Source organism: Engystomops pustulosus, chromosome 2 (genome assembly GCF_040894005.1).
Source record: "Engystomops pustulosus chromosome 2, aEngPut4.maternal, whole genome shotgun sequence".
Taxonomy (NCBI): domain Eukaryota; kingdom Metazoa; phylum Chordata; class Amphibia; order Anura; family Leptodactylidae; genus Engystomops; species Engystomops pustulosus.
The window spans coordinates 151,631,175-151,649,383 of record NC_092412.1 but is presented as its reverse complement, the minus strand read 5'-3'; the positions used below and the strand labels follow the sequence as shown (position 1 = coordinate 151,649,383).

The 18,209-nt window shown below is 39.1% G+C and overlaps 1 protein-coding gene across 5 annotated transcripts in view; it reads right to left on the bottom strand.

Moving 5' to 3' along the window:
- Nucleotides 1–2,258: 2,258 nt before the first annotated feature.
- Nucleotides 2,259–18,209, bottom strand: part of LOC140118691 (lethal(3)malignant brain tumor-like protein 3) — a 58,313-nt gene continuing 42,362 nt past the window's right edge. For all 5 annotated transcript variants that reach the window (XM_072136898.1, XM_072136899.1, XM_072136896.1 and 2 more), the window contains 11 exons: nucleotides 16,843–16,919; nucleotides 16,139–16,224; nucleotides 15,690–15,800; nucleotides 15,378–15,492; nucleotides 14,837–14,936; nucleotides 13,505–13,669; nucleotides 9,925–10,026; nucleotides 8,429–8,484; nucleotides 6,990–7,156; nucleotides 5,063–5,125; nucleotides 2,259–2,709 (listed from right to left, as the gene is read on the bottom strand). In XM_072136898.1, the coding sequence (XP_071992999.1) occupies nucleotides 2,581–2,709; nucleotides 5,063–5,125; nucleotides 6,990–7,156; nucleotides 8,429–8,484; nucleotides 9,925–10,026; nucleotides 13,505–13,669; nucleotides 14,837–14,936; nucleotides 15,378–15,492; nucleotides 15,690–15,800; nucleotides 16,139–16,224; nucleotides 16,843–16,919 (1,171 nt within the window). In that variant the 3' untranslated portion in view covers nucleotides 2,259–2,580. The remainder of the gene's footprint in view (nucleotides 2,710–5,062; nucleotides 5,126–6,989; nucleotides 7,157–8,428; nucleotides 8,485–9,924; nucleotides 10,027–13,504; nucleotides 13,670–14,836; nucleotides 14,937–15,377; nucleotides 15,493–15,689; nucleotides 15,801–16,138; nucleotides 16,225–16,842; nucleotides 16,920–18,209) is intronic.

The window sequence follows — 18,209 nt, the reverse complement described above, 5'->3', positions numbered from 1 at the left end:
CGGGCAGGAGTTTTTCTGATCCCGAGTGTTAGTGCCGGGTCTGGGCTGTGATATCACAGCCCACACCGGCACTATACTGACCCGATTTATATAAATCTTTTTCTGACGCGCAGCCGTAGAAAGGCGTCATGTCAGAAGAAGTACCCTCAATGACCGCCGTAAAATCCTGATAGGGCCGTCATTAAGGGGTTAAAAAATAAGCAAATATGTGATTAGTTGTTATTTAAAACTGGTCACACACTGTAATGAAGAAATAAAATGCTACTGGCCGTTTAATCGGTCCTTTAATTTCCTCTACGTGGAGCAGACTTAGGAGAGAAGATGGCCACTTGTCACATGTCCACATCACATGTCCTGCACATGCCACTATGTTTGGCTGTAGTCGGTTAGTTGCTGTGCATCCAGTATGACCGGTGTTGTGCTGATATGCAATGATGGCAGATACACATCATTACTATGGTAACAGAGCAGGACAGTCTGTTACATCATCACTGGGATCAGAACATAACAGGTAGGACAAGCTACTAAGAACTAAAGGATAACGGGACTTGTAGTTTCAAGTGGCAGCCATCTTGGTGATTAGAGGCAATAAAATTTTGTGAATTATAAAATCAAACTATTTAAGCTCCATTTTGTGGCTAAAGACATTGAGTTTTGTTACATTGATTTATTTATATCATAATGGGTTTTTGTATCAGACTTAATATTTCCGGAATACCCCTTTAATATTAGTGACCAGAGCCAGGCAGCTGTTGCAAAAGCAGATAAAATTATGGGATGTATCAAGAGGAGAATAGATTCTCCTGATAAAGACATAGTTTTGCCCTTATACAAATCATTGGCCAGACCACACATGGAATATTGGGGCAGATTTACTTACCGGGTCCTGTCGCGATCCCGCGGTGCACTGTCCGACGAGGATTTGGGCCTGCCGTGGTTCACTGAGATCGTGCGCCCAAGTTCCTGCATCCGTCGTTTCTGCGCCGAGGTCCGCCGAAATTCACCTGTTTCTTCCCAGGGGTTGTAAGTGCGTGTCTTGCGACACATTTCTAAATGTAAAATTCTGCGGTTTGTCCGAATCCGTCGGGTTGTCCGACAGCCTGCCCCCCGATTGTCGCGTGCAAGCTGGCGCCGTGCACCAAAATCCCAGGGCAATTTGGCGCAAAACGGAAATCGCCGGGCAACCTGACGAAAAGGCGCTCCACAGACCCTTAGTAAATTAGCCTCATTGTGTACAGTTTTGGGCACCAGTGTATATAAAGGACATAGTAGAACTGGTACAGGTGCAGAGGAGAGCAACCAATATTATTATGGGAATGGGGGGACTAGAATACAATGACAGATTACAAAATTTGGGGTTATTCAGTTTAGAAAAATAACGGCTGAAAGGAGACCTCATTACAATGCAAAAATACCTGAACGGGCAGCACAGGGATCTATTCAATCCCAGCTAATTAATATTTACATTTACATTTACCATATGCCTGCTTCATGCTGGCATCATTTCATAGAAAAGAAAGTGTGGGACATCAATCAATATGACTAGATATGGGCGAATCGATTTGATTCATGTGGAATTCGGTCCGAATTTTAGGGAAAACTTGATTAGTCACGAATCCTAAGTTTACGGTGATTCGTGGGAACAAAGTCCCCCCCCCCCTTTTTAGCTAAATGGGCGAGAGCACAATGGGGCAGATTTATCAAGTGTCTAAAAGTCAGAGTATTTCCAATTGCCCATGGCAACCAATCACAGCTCCCCTTAAAAATATTCATGAGCACTGGTAAAATGAAAGCTGAGCTGTGATTGGTTGCCATGGGCAACTGGAAATATTCTGACTTTCAGACACTTACATGTGTTACATGGGGCAGAGAACTCTGGGAAGGAGAAAGGAACACCCTCAATGACATGTGCAGACCTGTACGCCAATCAGCGACCTGCAGGCTTATGTGATGTCACACAGCCCTATAAAAACAGGCAGCCATTTGCAATCTAGGCACTTTACACCGCATGTGCTGTCTGTAGCGTCTAGTATGTAGATCTGTATACCTCAAATAGCAGTTCTTTTTTGTTGCTGAAGTGCATAGGAAGAAATCTGTGTAAAATCAACATAGTTTCTGTAGTGATTTCTGCTCCAATCCCAGTGTGTCCGTTTTGGGGGATCTGTATACCCCAAATAGCAGGGTTTTTTTTTAAGCAGAGTTTCTAACCCACACAATCAACATTATTGTATATCCATTGTAAACTATAGACACAGAAATGACAACATACATTTTACTACATTGAGGCAAAAACAGCAAAAAAAAGATTCTTCTACAATTAACCCCTAGTGTACAAATCACTAGGATGCAAGCAGTAAGGCACCACAGCAGCAAATTGATCCGCTCTTCAGTGCTTTAGGCACACTGATGAAACAGGTTTTATAGCAATGAACCAAACCATATTGTCCAACACCAGTTCCGCATTGTTTTCCATTAGATGTTAATATTATGTAAGCAAAGTAATGGAAGTATGTATCTGAAGAACTCATAGCTACTGACATGAGTCTTAGTTCTTTTTACATGTCACTGACTGTTATCTTATTAGTTTTTAGCTAAATTGTGAAACATAAGAATAGAGTTGTAGATTTTTAGAGCTGGTCCTAATTTGAGTCCCATGATCTTCACCAAATCTGTCTGAGTAAGCAGAAGAAAGGCCTGGCCATCAATTTGCTGTGGGAATTGAGAAAAAAAAAAACCTCTGGGTTAGAAAATGTTAGCAACACCAAAAACAGAAACAAATAAGCAATGTGCATGTACCGTATATATTCGAGTATAAGCAGAGTTTTTCAGCACAAAAAATGTGCTGAAAAACCCTAAATTGGCTTATACTCGAATATAAAAAAAAAAAAGTGTACTGACCTTCCGACGCCCCCCGGGAGGACCTCTTCTGTCCATCAATGCTCCGGCTCCCTCTCTCCGTGCGGTGCTGTCGCTCGAGCTGTGACATCAGCGGCTCGCTGACATCACATTGTGTGCCGATGGTGGCGCGCACACACTAGAATGTCAGGGAGCTGCAGATGTCACAGCTCGAGCAACTACACCGCACGGAAAGAGGGAGCCGGAGCATGGACAGAAGAGGACCTCTCGGAGAAGGGGTTGAAAGGTGAGTACACTTTTTTTTTTCCTTATAGGCTGGGCATTCCTCGTGAGGGGTTGCATACTGGGGGATGCAGGCTGTATACTAGGGACAGGGGCCTACAGGCTATATGCTGGGAGGCATGGGCTGCAGATTATACATCGGGGGGCAGGGGCTGCAGGCTGTATACTGGGAGGGATGCACTGGCTGGGTATATACTGGGGGCAGGCTTGGACCAATGCATTTCCCACCCTCCGTTTATACTCGAGTCAATAGTTTTTTTCCCCAGTTTTTTGTGTTAAAATTAGGTACCTTGGCTTATACTCGGGTCGGCTTCTACTCGAGTATATACGGTAATTGTTAAAAGTAGTTTATCATTAGTATTTTATGTTTTAAAATCCAAAAAAATTTACTGGTACAATGTGTGCTGTCCTGCTTTTTCCTGTTTTTAATTCACCAATTTATTGGAGTGACTTTGAAAGGCCTAAATAATAGTAACACCCCATAAATTACCCCACTATAGAAACTTCACCCCTCAACGTATATAAAACAACTTCTATTAAGTCTATTAACCCTTTAAGTGTTTCACATGAGTTAAAACAATATGGACCTGCGATTTAGAAACTTTAGATTTTTTGGGGGAAAATAAATTCATTTAGGCCAAAACTGACAGTTTCATACTAATTAAATGATAAAACGCTCTGCAACATTTGATGCCCAATTTCTCCCGAGTGTACTGACAGGCCAGGCATAGAATAGAAGTTTTGCTATTCACAGCAGATTTGTATTGTCACATTGTACAAGCTATACATTTTATTTTATTTGGTAATGCGAACATATGAGGCTTATTATTTGCAGGATGAGATACACTGTATAGATAATTATTTTTGGGGGTCTAAAGCTTATTCATGAGATTTTAACTACAGGCAGTCCCCGGGTTACGTACAAGATAGGGTCTGGAGGTTTGTTCTTAAGTTGAATTTGTATGTAAGTCGAAACTGTATATTTTATGATTGTAGAACCAGACAAAAAGAATTTTGGCACCAGTGACAATTGGGGTTTAAACATTTTTTGCTGTAATGGGACCAAGGATTATCAATAAAGCTTCATTACAGACACCTTACAGCTGATTATTGCAGCCTGGGACTATAGTAAAGCATCCAGAGAGCTTCACCAGAGGTCACAGGGGTCTGTCTGTAACTATGGGTTGTCTGTAAGTCGGGTGTCCTTAAGTAGGGGACCGCCTGTATTTCAAGGGGGACACATAAACAAAATCATCAATTCTTATTTAGGATTTTTAGCATTTTTTTTCCCCCCTCACCGTAACATAAAAATAATATTTTATCTTTATTCTCTGGTTCTCTACAACTGCGGTGATACCTCATTTATATATAAATTTTACTGAGCAAAAACAATATTGGAGGAAATCACTTTTTTTTTTTTTTTTACTATCGACAACTTTTTAGGGCCATAACTTCTGTATTTTTCTGTTGTCAGATCTGGTTGAGGGCTTATTTTTTGCGTAAATAGTTGTTCTTTTCAGTCGTATCATATTAGGGAACATAACTTTTTTTGATCACTTTTTAGAACATTTTTTGTGATGGTATTTGATGAAAAATTTTATATTACGGGAAGTTTCCACGGGAAGTTTTACGGGAAGAATGGAGTAGTCTCCATTCTACAAGTTCTTTGTGGGTATGATAAAGAAAATCTGTAATGCTGTTAACAGAATGAAGAGGTAACTCAAACTAGATGGTCGCATCTACTATCATGTACAAGAAATAAAACAAAAACTATCATCAGAAAACAAAAAAGTATGAAATATATCAGTTATGTATTTTATCTAAGCCTCTAGTCAGTTCAGCAGAAATATGCAAAAACCATCTTCCCTCATAAGACCCATATTTATATATGCAGGATACAAAGGTAAAGTGCACAGTATTTTACCTCTTCTCTGAAGACAGATGCTTGCTCCATACAACCTGGTAGCTGCTGGACAAATAAAGCAACCTACAAATCAGAGAAAATAAAAAAAAAATAAGAATACCCTTATAAAAATAGGCAGTGCAGTCCCTCTCTCTCTAGTGTTCTCTGGTATGTACATTTGTCAGCAATGCACTCTGACACATACACTCTTATTTACCACCTAGCTATTGTGTTTTAGCTTTACTGAAAAAAAAATGTAAAAAAACTGTAAAAAATGTATATATATATATATACACACACTCACCGGCCACTTTATTAGGTACACCTGTCCAACTGCTCGTTTACACCTAATTTCTAATCAGCCAATCACATGGCGGCAACTCAGTGCATTTAGGCATGTAGACATGGTCAAGACAATCTCCTGCAGTTCAAACCGAGCATCAGTATGGGGAAGAAAGGTGATTTGAGTGCCTTTGAACGTGGCATGGTTGTTGGTGCCAGAAGGGCTGGTCTGAGTATTTCAGAAACTGCTGATCTACTGGGATTTTCACACACAACCATCTGTAGGGTTTACAGAGAATGGTCCGAAAAAGAAAAAACATCCAGTGAGCGGCAGTTCTGTGGGCGGAAATGCCTTGTTGATGCCAGAGGTCAGAGGAGAATGGGCAGACTGGTTCGAGCTGATAAACAGTGACTCAAATCGCCACCCGTTACAACCAAGGTAGGCAGAAGAGCATCTCTGAACGCACAGTACGTCGAACTTTGAGGCAGATGGGCTACAGCAGCAGAAGACCACACCGGGTGCCACTCCTTTCAGCTAAGAACAGGAAACTGAGGCTACAATTTGCACAAGCTCATCGAAATTGGACAGTAGAAGATTGGAAAAACGTTGCCTGGTCTGATGAGTCTCGATTTCTGCTGCGACATTCGGATGGTAGGGTCAGAATTTGGCGTCAACAACATGAAAGCATGGATCCATCCTGCCTTGTATCAACGGTTCAGGCTTGTGGTGGTGGTGTCATGGTGTGGGGAATATTTTCTTGGCACTCTTTGGGCCCCTTGGTACCAATTGAGCATCGCTGCAACGCCACAGCCTACCTGAGTATTGTTGCTGACCATGTCCATCCCTTTATGACCACAATGTACCCAACATCTGATGGCTACTTTCAGCAGGATAATGTGCCATGTCATAAAGCTGGAATAATCTCAGACTGGTTTCTTGAACATGACAATGAGTTCACTGTACTCAAATGGCCTCCACAGTCACCAGATCTCAATCCAATAGAGCATCTTTGGGATGTGGTGGAACGGGAGATTCGCATCATGGATGTGCAGCGACAAATCTGCGGCAACTGTGTGATGCCATCATGTCAATATGGACCAAAATCTCTGAGGAATGCTTCCAGCTCCTTGTTGAATCTATGCCACGAAGAATTGAGGCAGTTCTGAAGGCAAAAGGGGGTCCAACCCGATACAAAATTTGGCTCAGCTCTTCATACAACACTATCAATGTCTAACTATATGAATACTTAATCATCTACCATCAATACCAATAGCTACAAATTAGGTCTCCTTGTAACTAGTTTAGTTGTTTCCTCCTGTTATTTTTCAGTTTATTTTTTAATTGTGCTTTCATGCTATGTTCAATATGTCTCATAACCACATCACATGAACACGATTTTTGATTACTTCATTGCATGTACCTTGTCTAACTGAAAAACACAATAAAAATGTATTTTTCTTAAAAAAAAAAAATAAATAAAAAATCAGGGCTTCCACAGAACTGAAAACTGAATAGTCACCCTGTAGGCCCTAAACGCTTCTTCAACTTTTCCTGGAGCTGTAATAAAGAATAGATGTGTACACACACATCTACTCTTATAATTAAGGCCAACCTTATAATTTTGTAGTTTTTATTATTTAAAAAAAAAAAATAATACAATCTTACTTCTTCGGCATTCCACTTGCTGACAGTCTTTGCAGTATACGCTGACACTTCAGGAAGCAGGTGGCATTGCTTTTCCCAGCACAAATGGATACGATGACCAGGATCAGGGGACAAGGATGTCATGAAAACTGATTGATGAAGAGCTTGCTCTAAACTTAGTTCACAGTCTGAGGAAAACCACACAATTGAAATCATCATTATTTTTCCATGAAGAATTACTGAAAGCTAGTGATGTGACAATCTTATAAAGGAATATCCTTATAGATATTTTGTACATGTCTCCTATGTTAAGCGCTACGGAATATGGTGGCACCATATAAATAAAACAAATAATAATAATTATTATTATGAGAAATCATATAACATTAGGGCTTTTCTTTCATGTGACAATTACTACATATGCAGCTATTACAAAGTGGGCAAAGTATGACAGAAACATGTTGTACATAAATGTACAAATTTATCATATGTATGAATACACAAACATACAACATGGAATATTTCTGGAAGATGTTTTCTCCAATGGCATACCATTGTAACTACTATGTAGTTTTTATAAACCACTTTCATCAAAAAAAAATTTTAAACCGGTTTTCATGATAAACCTTCCAGAATCTACACTTCCTGTGGTATCCACTTTACTGTACAGACTGAGACATAACGAGCACAGGAATTTAAGGGTGAAATACTTTGTTTCTTTCATCATCACAGTTGAGTGGTTTAGATTCTAGCAGCCTCAACCTATTTACTTTTTCCTTGGGAAAGCCACTTATGTCACACCCCCCCTTCCAAATATATTTAGTGGTTCTTAGCTGTTGCGCAGGAAGTCAACAAACCTATCAATGGCTTACGGACTGTCCTGTAGGCATCCCGAGAGAGGATTGTGTGAAACGTGTAACAGTGTTGGATTGCGTGTTGGGTATATATTGGTACATGTGGTGGCCAATTCCTAATTATTATGGTGTTCAGGCTACATTACAAATGGTGGTAGTAGTTATGATATTAGTGTATGGTATATTGGCATACCATATGATTGTGGTAGGTAGTTATGGTTGGTAGTATGATTTGTCATTTGTATTCGTGGTGATCATGGATGACCAAATGTACACAGTTATTTTTTTGTGGATTGTATTTATAGGTAATTATTTTTTTTATCTTGGTACAGTTCATTATCATGTTCATGATAACAAGTTTTTTATATTCAGGTTTATTTTCATTTGATAATCCAGATATTTTAGGGATATTTCTTTAGACTTTGTCATGCAGGAATGCTAGAAACAAGGTCTAATAGGCATCTGCTTACAGGTGCACTATACTGCTATACAGAAATATTGCAGTGCATTGTACTTGCCCCTTACGGGTGTGACAAAAAAAGGTAATAAATATTTTAAAACTAAAACATCATAAACACTGACATAATTTAAAAAAATTATAAATACCTGTACCATCTGTCTCTTGTTTAATCAACTGCAGACGGATATATGTATGTGCACCCCTAGAAAAATATTGGGAAGTGATAATAATCATTTAAATAAAACAGCTTAATCATTTATCTTCCCACGAAGATAAGTTTCTTTAATGTACTTCGGATAACAAAACAACACATTCTCTAATTCACTGTTATGAACAAAAATACAACATTTCACAGATATAATTTCAACCTATCTCTTTCAGTCCTGGTGTACAGTTTCAGTTTCCCCTAGACACGACCCTGTAACTTCTGACTTGGGGGCATGGAAGCCATCTTGGATTTCTGTGTGACGGCAGTGGAGCGGAGTTTCTCTCTCTGCTCCCTGCACTCTATCCCCGCCCCCACAGTCCAGGACGAAGCTCACTCTGAAACAGACACCGACTTCCTGCCGTGAGGAGAACTATGAGCTACAGGCAGATAAATTCTTTATCTGGGGAGGAAGGCACAGCAGATCTAGTGTGTAAAGGGATAGTAGAGATGTAGGAGAGCTGACTGTCATTGTGTGCAATGGATCTCATGGATCTCATCATCTCTGATCCGTCTCATCTCTCTTTCTGTGTGTCAGTTAGTAGTACAATGTTAAGAAGCTAAATGAAAGTGTATATAAACCTTGTACCCTGAAAATCTAACCACATTGTCAGCTCAGAGAACTAGAGGGATCATAAGGTGTCTGCTTAGAGAGTCCCTGCCCACACCTTGGAATTTTTCACTGACCAGCCTGGGGAGTGATAGGGGCTAAAACAGCAATTAAACAGAGTAAAATTGTGAAGTAAAGAGTTAAAATGATCTTTATTGTGTTAACATCACTAGGGGGTTGAGATTTGAGAATTTTCTTTCATGGGAAAACCCCTTTAATACTCAGTTTAAAGTGTATCTCCAGTTATGTGGAAGTCATTTGTTTCCTCTCTCTAATCTATACTCTGTGCTGAGAGAAGATGGTATGGTTACTGAGCTGACAGGGTCCAACGGTGGACATTGAGAACCTGTAATAACTGCATCTGAAAAACTGAAGGTCCATGGTCATGTGATGTCACATAGATGCACAGCTCGTTATAACACACAGTCTAATTGAAGATGTGTGACATCACATGATCATGGATACAGGAAGTAAACATAGCATATTTCTATAGCAGGACAGCAAGCAGAGATCTAGAAAAACATTCACAAACAGAGTTTTAAAAAACCATAAGAAGCAGGAAATAGCTTTGGTGCAGCCAGCAAATGCCTAGTGAGGCATCTTAGAGCAATTGCTGTGTGTTAGTGCAGACCTAGGCAACCTGTAAACCTCACCATCAGGACAATGGGGAGAAGTAAGTAAAAGGTAAATATGCTCCTATTTGGTACCTCAGTTATCTTTACAAGTATGTTAAAGACAGTTTAGAATTTTCTAACATTTTCAACAAATGAGCCAATTTCTGCAATAGCGAAAAAGTAAAAAAAAAACAATAAAAACTAAAAACTCACTTTTTAATTTGTGGCTTTGTGTCCGCTTCATCTTCTAGCCATTCAGCCATCTCCCACATGTTGCTTTGTCCCCAATGCTCATCTGCAGGAATTGGAGACTTTCTAGAGGAGTTGAATAGAAATCTTCATTGTTGAAATGTTTCTGTATATATTTTTTTGTTGCTATCTGCCTTTAAAAAAATCCAAAACCTACAATATTGCATTTTCATACTGTCTGTTAGAGCTGTCAGGTTGATCTTACCAGTTTCCCTGCAGTTTGTTATATTATCAATTCAGAAGTGGGCAATTTAACATTGTGATGTCACAAGAACATTAGTTCAATAAATAAAAACAAAAAGTAACAACTCCACTCCACTATAATTTTAATTTGTTTCAGGCCTGGCCTAGAAAGTCTAGCAGCCTCCCATACACTACGAAGAGAAAATAGAGGAGAATCTGTTTCCTCATTCTCTGTGGATATTTGCCCTCCTCCAGCTCCCAATTCCAGCGTCATGGCAATCTTCTAGTCATTGGCAGCGCAGGCTTGGCCAGAACCCGCTTTTGTCAATTAGTAGCTTACAGGAAATCAATCAGCTTAAAAAAAATAGAAATATTGATGTTGAACCCGGCGCTGTCAGTCAGTAGTCTTGACACACCGGGATCACCTAGAAAAGAAAGACATCTTGTCCCACGAACCTGATTATAACTATCTTTTCTAGGTGATCCTGGCTGTGTGTCAAGACAAGTGACTGACAGCACCAAGATTGAGATGAAGAAGAGCAAAAGGCGAGTATTTCTATTTTTGTGTTTGTTTGATTTTTGGTTGATTTCCTTTAGCCCCTTAAGGACGTAGGGTTTCTTTCGCTCATTTCTCACTCTCCACCTTCAAAAATCCATAACCTTTTCATTTTCCGTGTACAGAGCAGTGTATGGGCTTATTTTGTGTGTAACAAATTCTACTTTTCCTTGATGATATTTATTATTCCATGCCGTGTACTGGGAAGCTGGAAAAAAAATTGGAAAAATTGAAACAAAAACGCATGTGCGTTACATTCAGCTCTGTTTTTATGACTTTCCCCGTGCTCTCCAAATAACACCTCTGTTTTATTCTTTGGTTAGGTACGGTCGCGGTGGTACCAAATTTATATAGGTTTTATTGCGTTTTAATACATTTTCAAAAATTAAACGAATGTGTACAAAAAAGAAAAGTTTGTTATCTTCTGACGCTAATAACTTTTGCATACCGCGGTGTATGGAGCTGGGGGAGGTGTAATTTTTAGCAAAATGAGCCGACGATTTTGGCAACCAATCGCCGCCCCCCAATGACGTTCGGGGGTGCGATGATCTGAAGAAAGATGGCGGCGCCCATGCAATATGCAGCAAAGCCCATCTCTGGATGAAGAGGGCTCAGCCTTCATAGCTTTGCGGCGGATATTTCCATCGCAGAGCGTGAAGAGGTTAACCCCTTCAAGACGCAGCCATTTAGTAGATTAAGGCTCAGCAACATTTTTTTATATTCCAACTTTTGTCGCTTTATATGGTTATAACTTTTGAACACTGTTACTTATCAAAGCGATTCTGAGATTGTTTTTTCCTCACATGTTGTTCTACACTTTAGTGGTAAATTTTGGCTCATAAGTTTTGCGTTTATTTACGAAAAAAAAGAGAGGAATTTTTTGAAAATTTTCCATTTCAAAATTTGAAATTATTGCATTTTCAGGCAGATAGATTTACCACCTAAATAAGTTGCTGAATAACATTTACCATATGTTTACTTTATATTTTCATAATTTTTCAAATGTCTGGATAAATTACGGCTTACAAATCGAATATCAATTTTCAGTATTTTCAGAATTGACCATTTTGGGGATAAATACTGTTTTGAATGAAATTTTAAATATTTAGCATTAAAAACCCTTATACAATCAACCCATTTTCAAATCTGCCCCCTCAAATTATCAGGACGATTGTTAATCCCTTGAGATCTTCATAGTAATTACATCAAAATGGAGGTGAAATTTAGAATGGTAAAATTATGTCGGTTATGCGTTCATTAAGCCCTAAAATTTACACCAAAACCATCTTAAAATTAGTTATACAATTTCTCCCGAGTACAGAGACCCCCCACATGTGGCCGTTACTTGTTTTATGAGCACACAGCGAGGTGCAGAAAGGAAGGAGCACCCTGCAGCTGCCAGGATTTTAGTTTCCTCATTGGCCCCTTTTGCAGGCTATAAAATTTTAGCTTTTTTCGTTATTGGCAATTATTTTGTGGGATGAGATGATGAGAGGCTTTTTCCTTTGTTACCATTTTGGGGTTGGTATCTCCTATTGTTGAAAATTTATGAACTTTCGAGGGCAGGAGTAGAAAAGCATCAATTCTGTGCTGGATTTTTTAACTTTTTTGGGGGGGGTGTTCACCATATAGCCTAATAATCATGTTATTTTTATTCTATGGGTCAATACGATAACGGGGATACCACACTTGAATATTTTTTCTTAGGTTTTACTAAATTTGCCAAATAAAACTCTAATGTGGGAACAAAATCTATCATTTTTGTATCGCCGTCTTCCGAGTGGCATAACATTTTTACTTTTTAGCTATGGAGCTGGTTGATGGCTTGTTTTTTGCAGCACATGTTGTACTTGCACTTTTTATTGCATCTTTTGTGGGATGAAATAGTTAAAAAACCATCATTTTTAGCAGGTTTTTAACAGTTTTTTTTAAATGGCGTTCATCGTGCGGGTTCAATAATTATTTACTTTTATTCTACGGGTTGTTACAGACGTGGTGAAACTATATATGTGGAGTTTGTGAATTTTATGTCTCTTTACATGTTATGGGGCTTATGGGCATTTTTATTAATGCATTTTTTTTTTTTTTACTGGGACTTTTTTTGGGACAGTATTCCCTGAGGGAATAATGGTTTTGTACTTTGATTGATATTTTGATCCACGTGCCCAAAAGTTAACTTTATGAATTTTTTTTTTTTTTGCTATTTTTAGACCCTATAGGGTATTTTAACCCTTGGGCTTCTGATTACTTCTCTTCTAGCATATACAGTCATACAGCACTTTTGCATGACTGCATGAAGAAAATCAATTATATACATGCAAGTTACGCATACAATTACCACAGCATTGCGGAAAAAGACAAATCTGTGGGGTCTGCACACAATCTATGATGTCAACAGGAGCCACTGCCACCTCATACAGTGTTCGTGGTCAGAGCGCACATAACTGTATCTGCCTGCTGCACCAGAAGCCACGGGAAAAGAGAAAGCTGCGGTTTTGCTGGAGTTGAGTACAAAATAAATGTTTTTTATGACGAGGGGCCCTGTGTCTGCTGCATTATTGTTTTAGAGAAGGGAGGCTGATGCAACACATTTTCTTAGTTAAGGCTTTTCCCACCTAAGGCTTATACTAAAGTCAATATGTTTTCCCAGTTTTTTGTGGTACAATTTAGGTGCCTCAGCTTATACTCAAGTAGAAACGGTAAACATCTACAACTCTTCAAATCCTGAAATTCAAGATAAGGTCACTTCTTTAAATCTAATTAATAAACAAAAAATTACTACTAAAACATTCTAATTAAAATTACCTGGACTGCGGAGAATCAGGTGGAGGGTCAGGAACAAGGTTTGGTGTCCCTGGTCTTCGAGTTTTTAAAGTGTTTTGGGATGGTAGTGGTCGTTCCCCACTAAGACGATCTTGTAAGAAGACCTCTCTGTTGAGGTTTATTTCTGAATATGGACATCCAACAGCACTACAACAGATCACATGAAGAATCAGTATCATTACATCAAATCATATCATTAAAATATATAAATTTATAGAAAATGGCAGCTTAACCTGCGGATTGTACACTTATGGTCTCTTATACTATTATAGCTATGAAGTTGCACAGGTTCCTCCCTCCACATTGCCGCTATCTCTATGGTCACAAAGGTGCCCCAGCCTCTCAAAGTATTAGTACTCAAAAATGATTTCCAGAACTGTGGGAGATAAAATAATTACTTTTATCTAATTCTTCAAGACAACGATGCAATTGATTAACCCTTTCTCTGCCAAGGACGTATCTCATATGTCCCCACAGGGTGGCACCTCTATGGCCAAGGACGTACGAGATACATCCTGGATTCTAGCAGCCATAAACTTTGGATCCCTGGCACTTAAAATCTCAGGATTTTTCTTAGGGGTTTTATATGGGTTTTAGGGGTGAACATTTTCATTTATTATATTTAGGAGGTATTAAGCAAATTATTTTCTTTTTGGGGAACATTTCCTATAAATGTAAATTTATATGCATGTTTTATAATATGAATGAAGGTGCCTATGTCTATGCAATTTTGAAAATGTGCATAAGTTTGCTTTCAGAAAATATATTTTTGTTTGGGTTTAGTATAATTCATTATGCTACGATTTCAGTTTTATTTTTAAATGTCAAAAATGTAAAAATTGCCCTGGCCAATAACGTGACAAAAATGTCATAAATGTCTGTCAGGGAAAGGGTTAAAGGGGGGGGGGCACAGGAGGGCTTCTCTGCTTGAGATGTTCTCTTGACATGTGTAATTGTACAGGTTTGCAAGCCATTTGTTTGGTTGCAGCATAATTAATTGGTGGGGTGGAGGGGGGCTCTGTAAATATTAGAATTCAGGCGGCACTGAATTCTGGAGGCACTGGAGGGGAAGTTGACGTTGTATATTATTCAGGATGCCAATGTATATAATTAAATGTTTTTTTCAGGGATTCTCCCGAGGGTAGTAACTTGTTCTTGTTACAGGGTGGGGGAGTGTCATCAGTTAATCAGAGGAGATAAGTGGGCTCAAGCCTAACAAAGGTCCATAAGCTTTAAATTTCTGCACTAGTCTTGCAAAGATATAGAGAGGTTAATAACAGTATATATGCTCAACCCAAGCAGATGTATACATACGTATAATGGGTGCCATATTTTGGTCCTCGCACATGCCCAATGCCTGTACATCCAGCAATGGGGCAACCTTGTCCAGGAATCGGGCTATTGTCTGCAACACCTAGAAGAAAAATGGTTTGCAGATAATAAACAAAGACCAATTTTAAAAATGTATTTGTATAGAAAAATTGCACTCCTGACTGCAACAGTGGATATCTCTGGTACTGTGTTTCAAGGTGCCACGGTTCAGAAGATATAGCCATTTGAAGTGTGCCCCTGCCATGACGTCCGTACACATGGTATCTGCACAGGGTATGTGCAATAAGGACATGTATCATTGTATGACAGTAGTGAAAAGGTTGAATCCATATGATATGGCTTTCATAAGTTTATATACAAATTAGTTCTTGTTCACCAAAGGAGTATCAACTTTGATTTTCTTTGTGGGTTGCGTCTCTGTGTGCTGTATGAATAAAGGGCCACTATCTCCTTTGTGAGGAGCAACTGATTCATCTTTCAGATAGTTGGGCAGATTTAAAAAAAAAGCCAAATGTTTCATTACCTGGAGGCAATTGTAGTGGATGTCCAGTCTTTGCACACCAACCTACTGGATGAATGTCAGCACTGTCCGCGTCCACCCAATAGTCATAAAGTGAGCTCCACCCATCAAAATGGAGCTAAAGAAGAAAGATACTTATATTGTTAATTTGTGTCCTACTCTGAAAAAGCAATGTCAAAGCCCTTGTATTGTATGTAGCCAGTGTATCTGGGGTTTCTACATTACATGGCAGACCATTTCTTTTTAGGGTAACAATTAAATATCTGTTTCCTCAGTTTTATGGAACTGGATGCTGCAAGACTATTTTTAGGTTACCTTGATGCGATTTTCCTCTCTTTCGATAATAGTACAGACTCGGATTAACATAGGATTTCTTTTGTCAACTGCTTCTATTTTCATCTGTGCCTGGAAACCATGTGGGGGACGCTAAAAACAAGAAATCATTCTTGAAAAAGATACGCTATGATATAAACTTTATGAAGACACTGAAGTTCAGTTTAAAGAGTGACTAATGCTTTGAGACCATTTTTGAATTTAAAATGGGAAGGGGAAAAAAAAAAAAGGTAAAAAAAACCCAGTTTCTTTAGTAAAGGTTATAACCAAGTTACTATTATCAACTCTGCTACTAATATATGCCACATGGCACAGAACGATAATAACTCAATATTCCTATATACCAAATACATATTATTCGGGCAGGGGCCCAAAGAAAAGCAACATTTTTCCTCTGATTTTAGGGAATAAGTATTCCAACAAATATTTACCACTTTGAATGCCCTTGCTGGGGCTGCCTGAGTGCTAGTCTTCTCCAGATATGCCTCCCAAGAGAAGCTTTTAGGATCTTTATATTCTAAGAAATAAATAAACAAATATAATATTTAAGATATTAATTAAGAGTTTCCTTGCACCAAATTCTGTTGTGGACTTAAACAACAAAATACACAACTATTTACACTTACATATAGATTGTGTAATGAAACGTTATATAATTTTCAAATATACTTTCTATATCAAAACCTCACCGTTTTCAAACAGATCTGTGTTGCCAAGCAACACAAGCTTCATTGTTTACTTCCTGTAGTTAAACACTGTCGATGATCATGTGATGTCACACAGGTGCACGGCTCGTTATAATACACATTGTAATCAAAGCTGTGTGTTATACTGAGCCGTGCACCTGTATGACATCACATGACCATGGACCGAACTAAAAAAATAAAGTTTCCTTTTGCATTACATCAAGCACACATTTAGAAAAACTTAAAGAAAAGGTAAAGATAGTATATCGGAAAATTGTATAACTTTTCATTACACAAACAATATCAATTATGTGGTTAAAGTGAACAACCCCTTTAAGTATATGGCTTTATGGGAAAAAAACTTAGCAAAATCAAGTGCAAGTGAAAGTCCCTCTTTAATTGGTGCAAAATATGAAAGTATAAGGAAAAATATAAAAAAAATGTACTACCTGGTGGGGGAGTCAGTGAAGTACCATTCTCTTGGCAGTGTCCGACTGGTCTAATGTATGGACTACTAGCATCACACCTAGGAAACAATCATTAAAATTAAGTCAATCTCCAATTTCATTTCTTCAGATCTTACACAGTGAACTGCTGGTCTATACAAGAACAAAGTAGGGGAGATTCATACAATCATTTAAGAATTTCATAAAACATTTCATACCAGCTTCCACAAATGGTATTGGATAACAATAACTGTTAAGAAGACAATGACTGTAAAGGAACTATGAATTTATTTAGTTAACATTGACATTTTCAGAAATTTTAGATGCTTGAGATAAATGTGGACATTCCTTAACAGTGCCTTATTCTTTCAATCTATAGCAGAGGAGGTTCACTACTGAGCAGGTGCATAATGTGCAGCTCAAATTCATCTCAACTAAAAGGAGAATGAGTGGTGCACAAGTCGTGCTGACAGGCCACATGCAACCTATCAAGCCATGAGTTGCGGTCTGCACCCTGCTGCAGTCAAAGTCCAATGAGTGCATCCATGACTGATTTAACATGAGGCAGTGTAGTTAAAACTGCAGTCAGTATCCGTCTGCTCTGGGGGTCTCCGATATCAGTGTCAGTCTGCTCTGGGGGTCTCCGATATCAGTGTCAGTCTGCTCTGGGGGTCTCCGATATCAGTGTCAGTCTGCTCTGGAGGTCTCCGATATCAGTGTCAGTCTGCTCTGGGGGTCTCCGATATCAGTGTCAGTCTGCTCTGGGGGTCTCCGATATCAGTGTCAGTCTGCTCTGGGGGTCTCCGATATCAGTGTCAGTCTGCTCTGGGGGTCTCCGATATCAGTGTCAGTCTGCTCTGGGGGTCTCCGATATCAGTGTCAGTCTGCTCTGGGGGTCTCCGATATCAGTGTCAGTCTGCTCTGGGGGTCTCCGATATCAGTGTCAGTCTGCTCTGGGGGTCTCCGATATCAGTGTCAGTCTGCTCTGGGGGTCTCCGATATCAGTGTCAGTCTGCTCTGGGGGTCTCCGATATCAGTGTCAGTCTGCTCTGGGGGTCTCCGATATCAGTGTCAGTCTGCTCTGGAGGTCTCCAGTATTTTAAGCCTGCTGTGTGGTCTCCAGTACTATTATTGTCTGCTCTGAATGCAATATTTGGTTGCTGGGTTGGTATTTATTGCTGTACTGTGGCATTTATAAATTGTAGATTGGCATTTTGTGCTGTAGGGTGGTTGTTGGTGCATCTTCAAGTTGTACAGTAGGACACTATGGCCCTTGGACCAATAAATGTTTCTCACCCCTGGTCTAAATCCTGGTCTAAAATTAGAACAGACATTTAAAGGAAATGTAATTTTTTTAAATGTATTATATG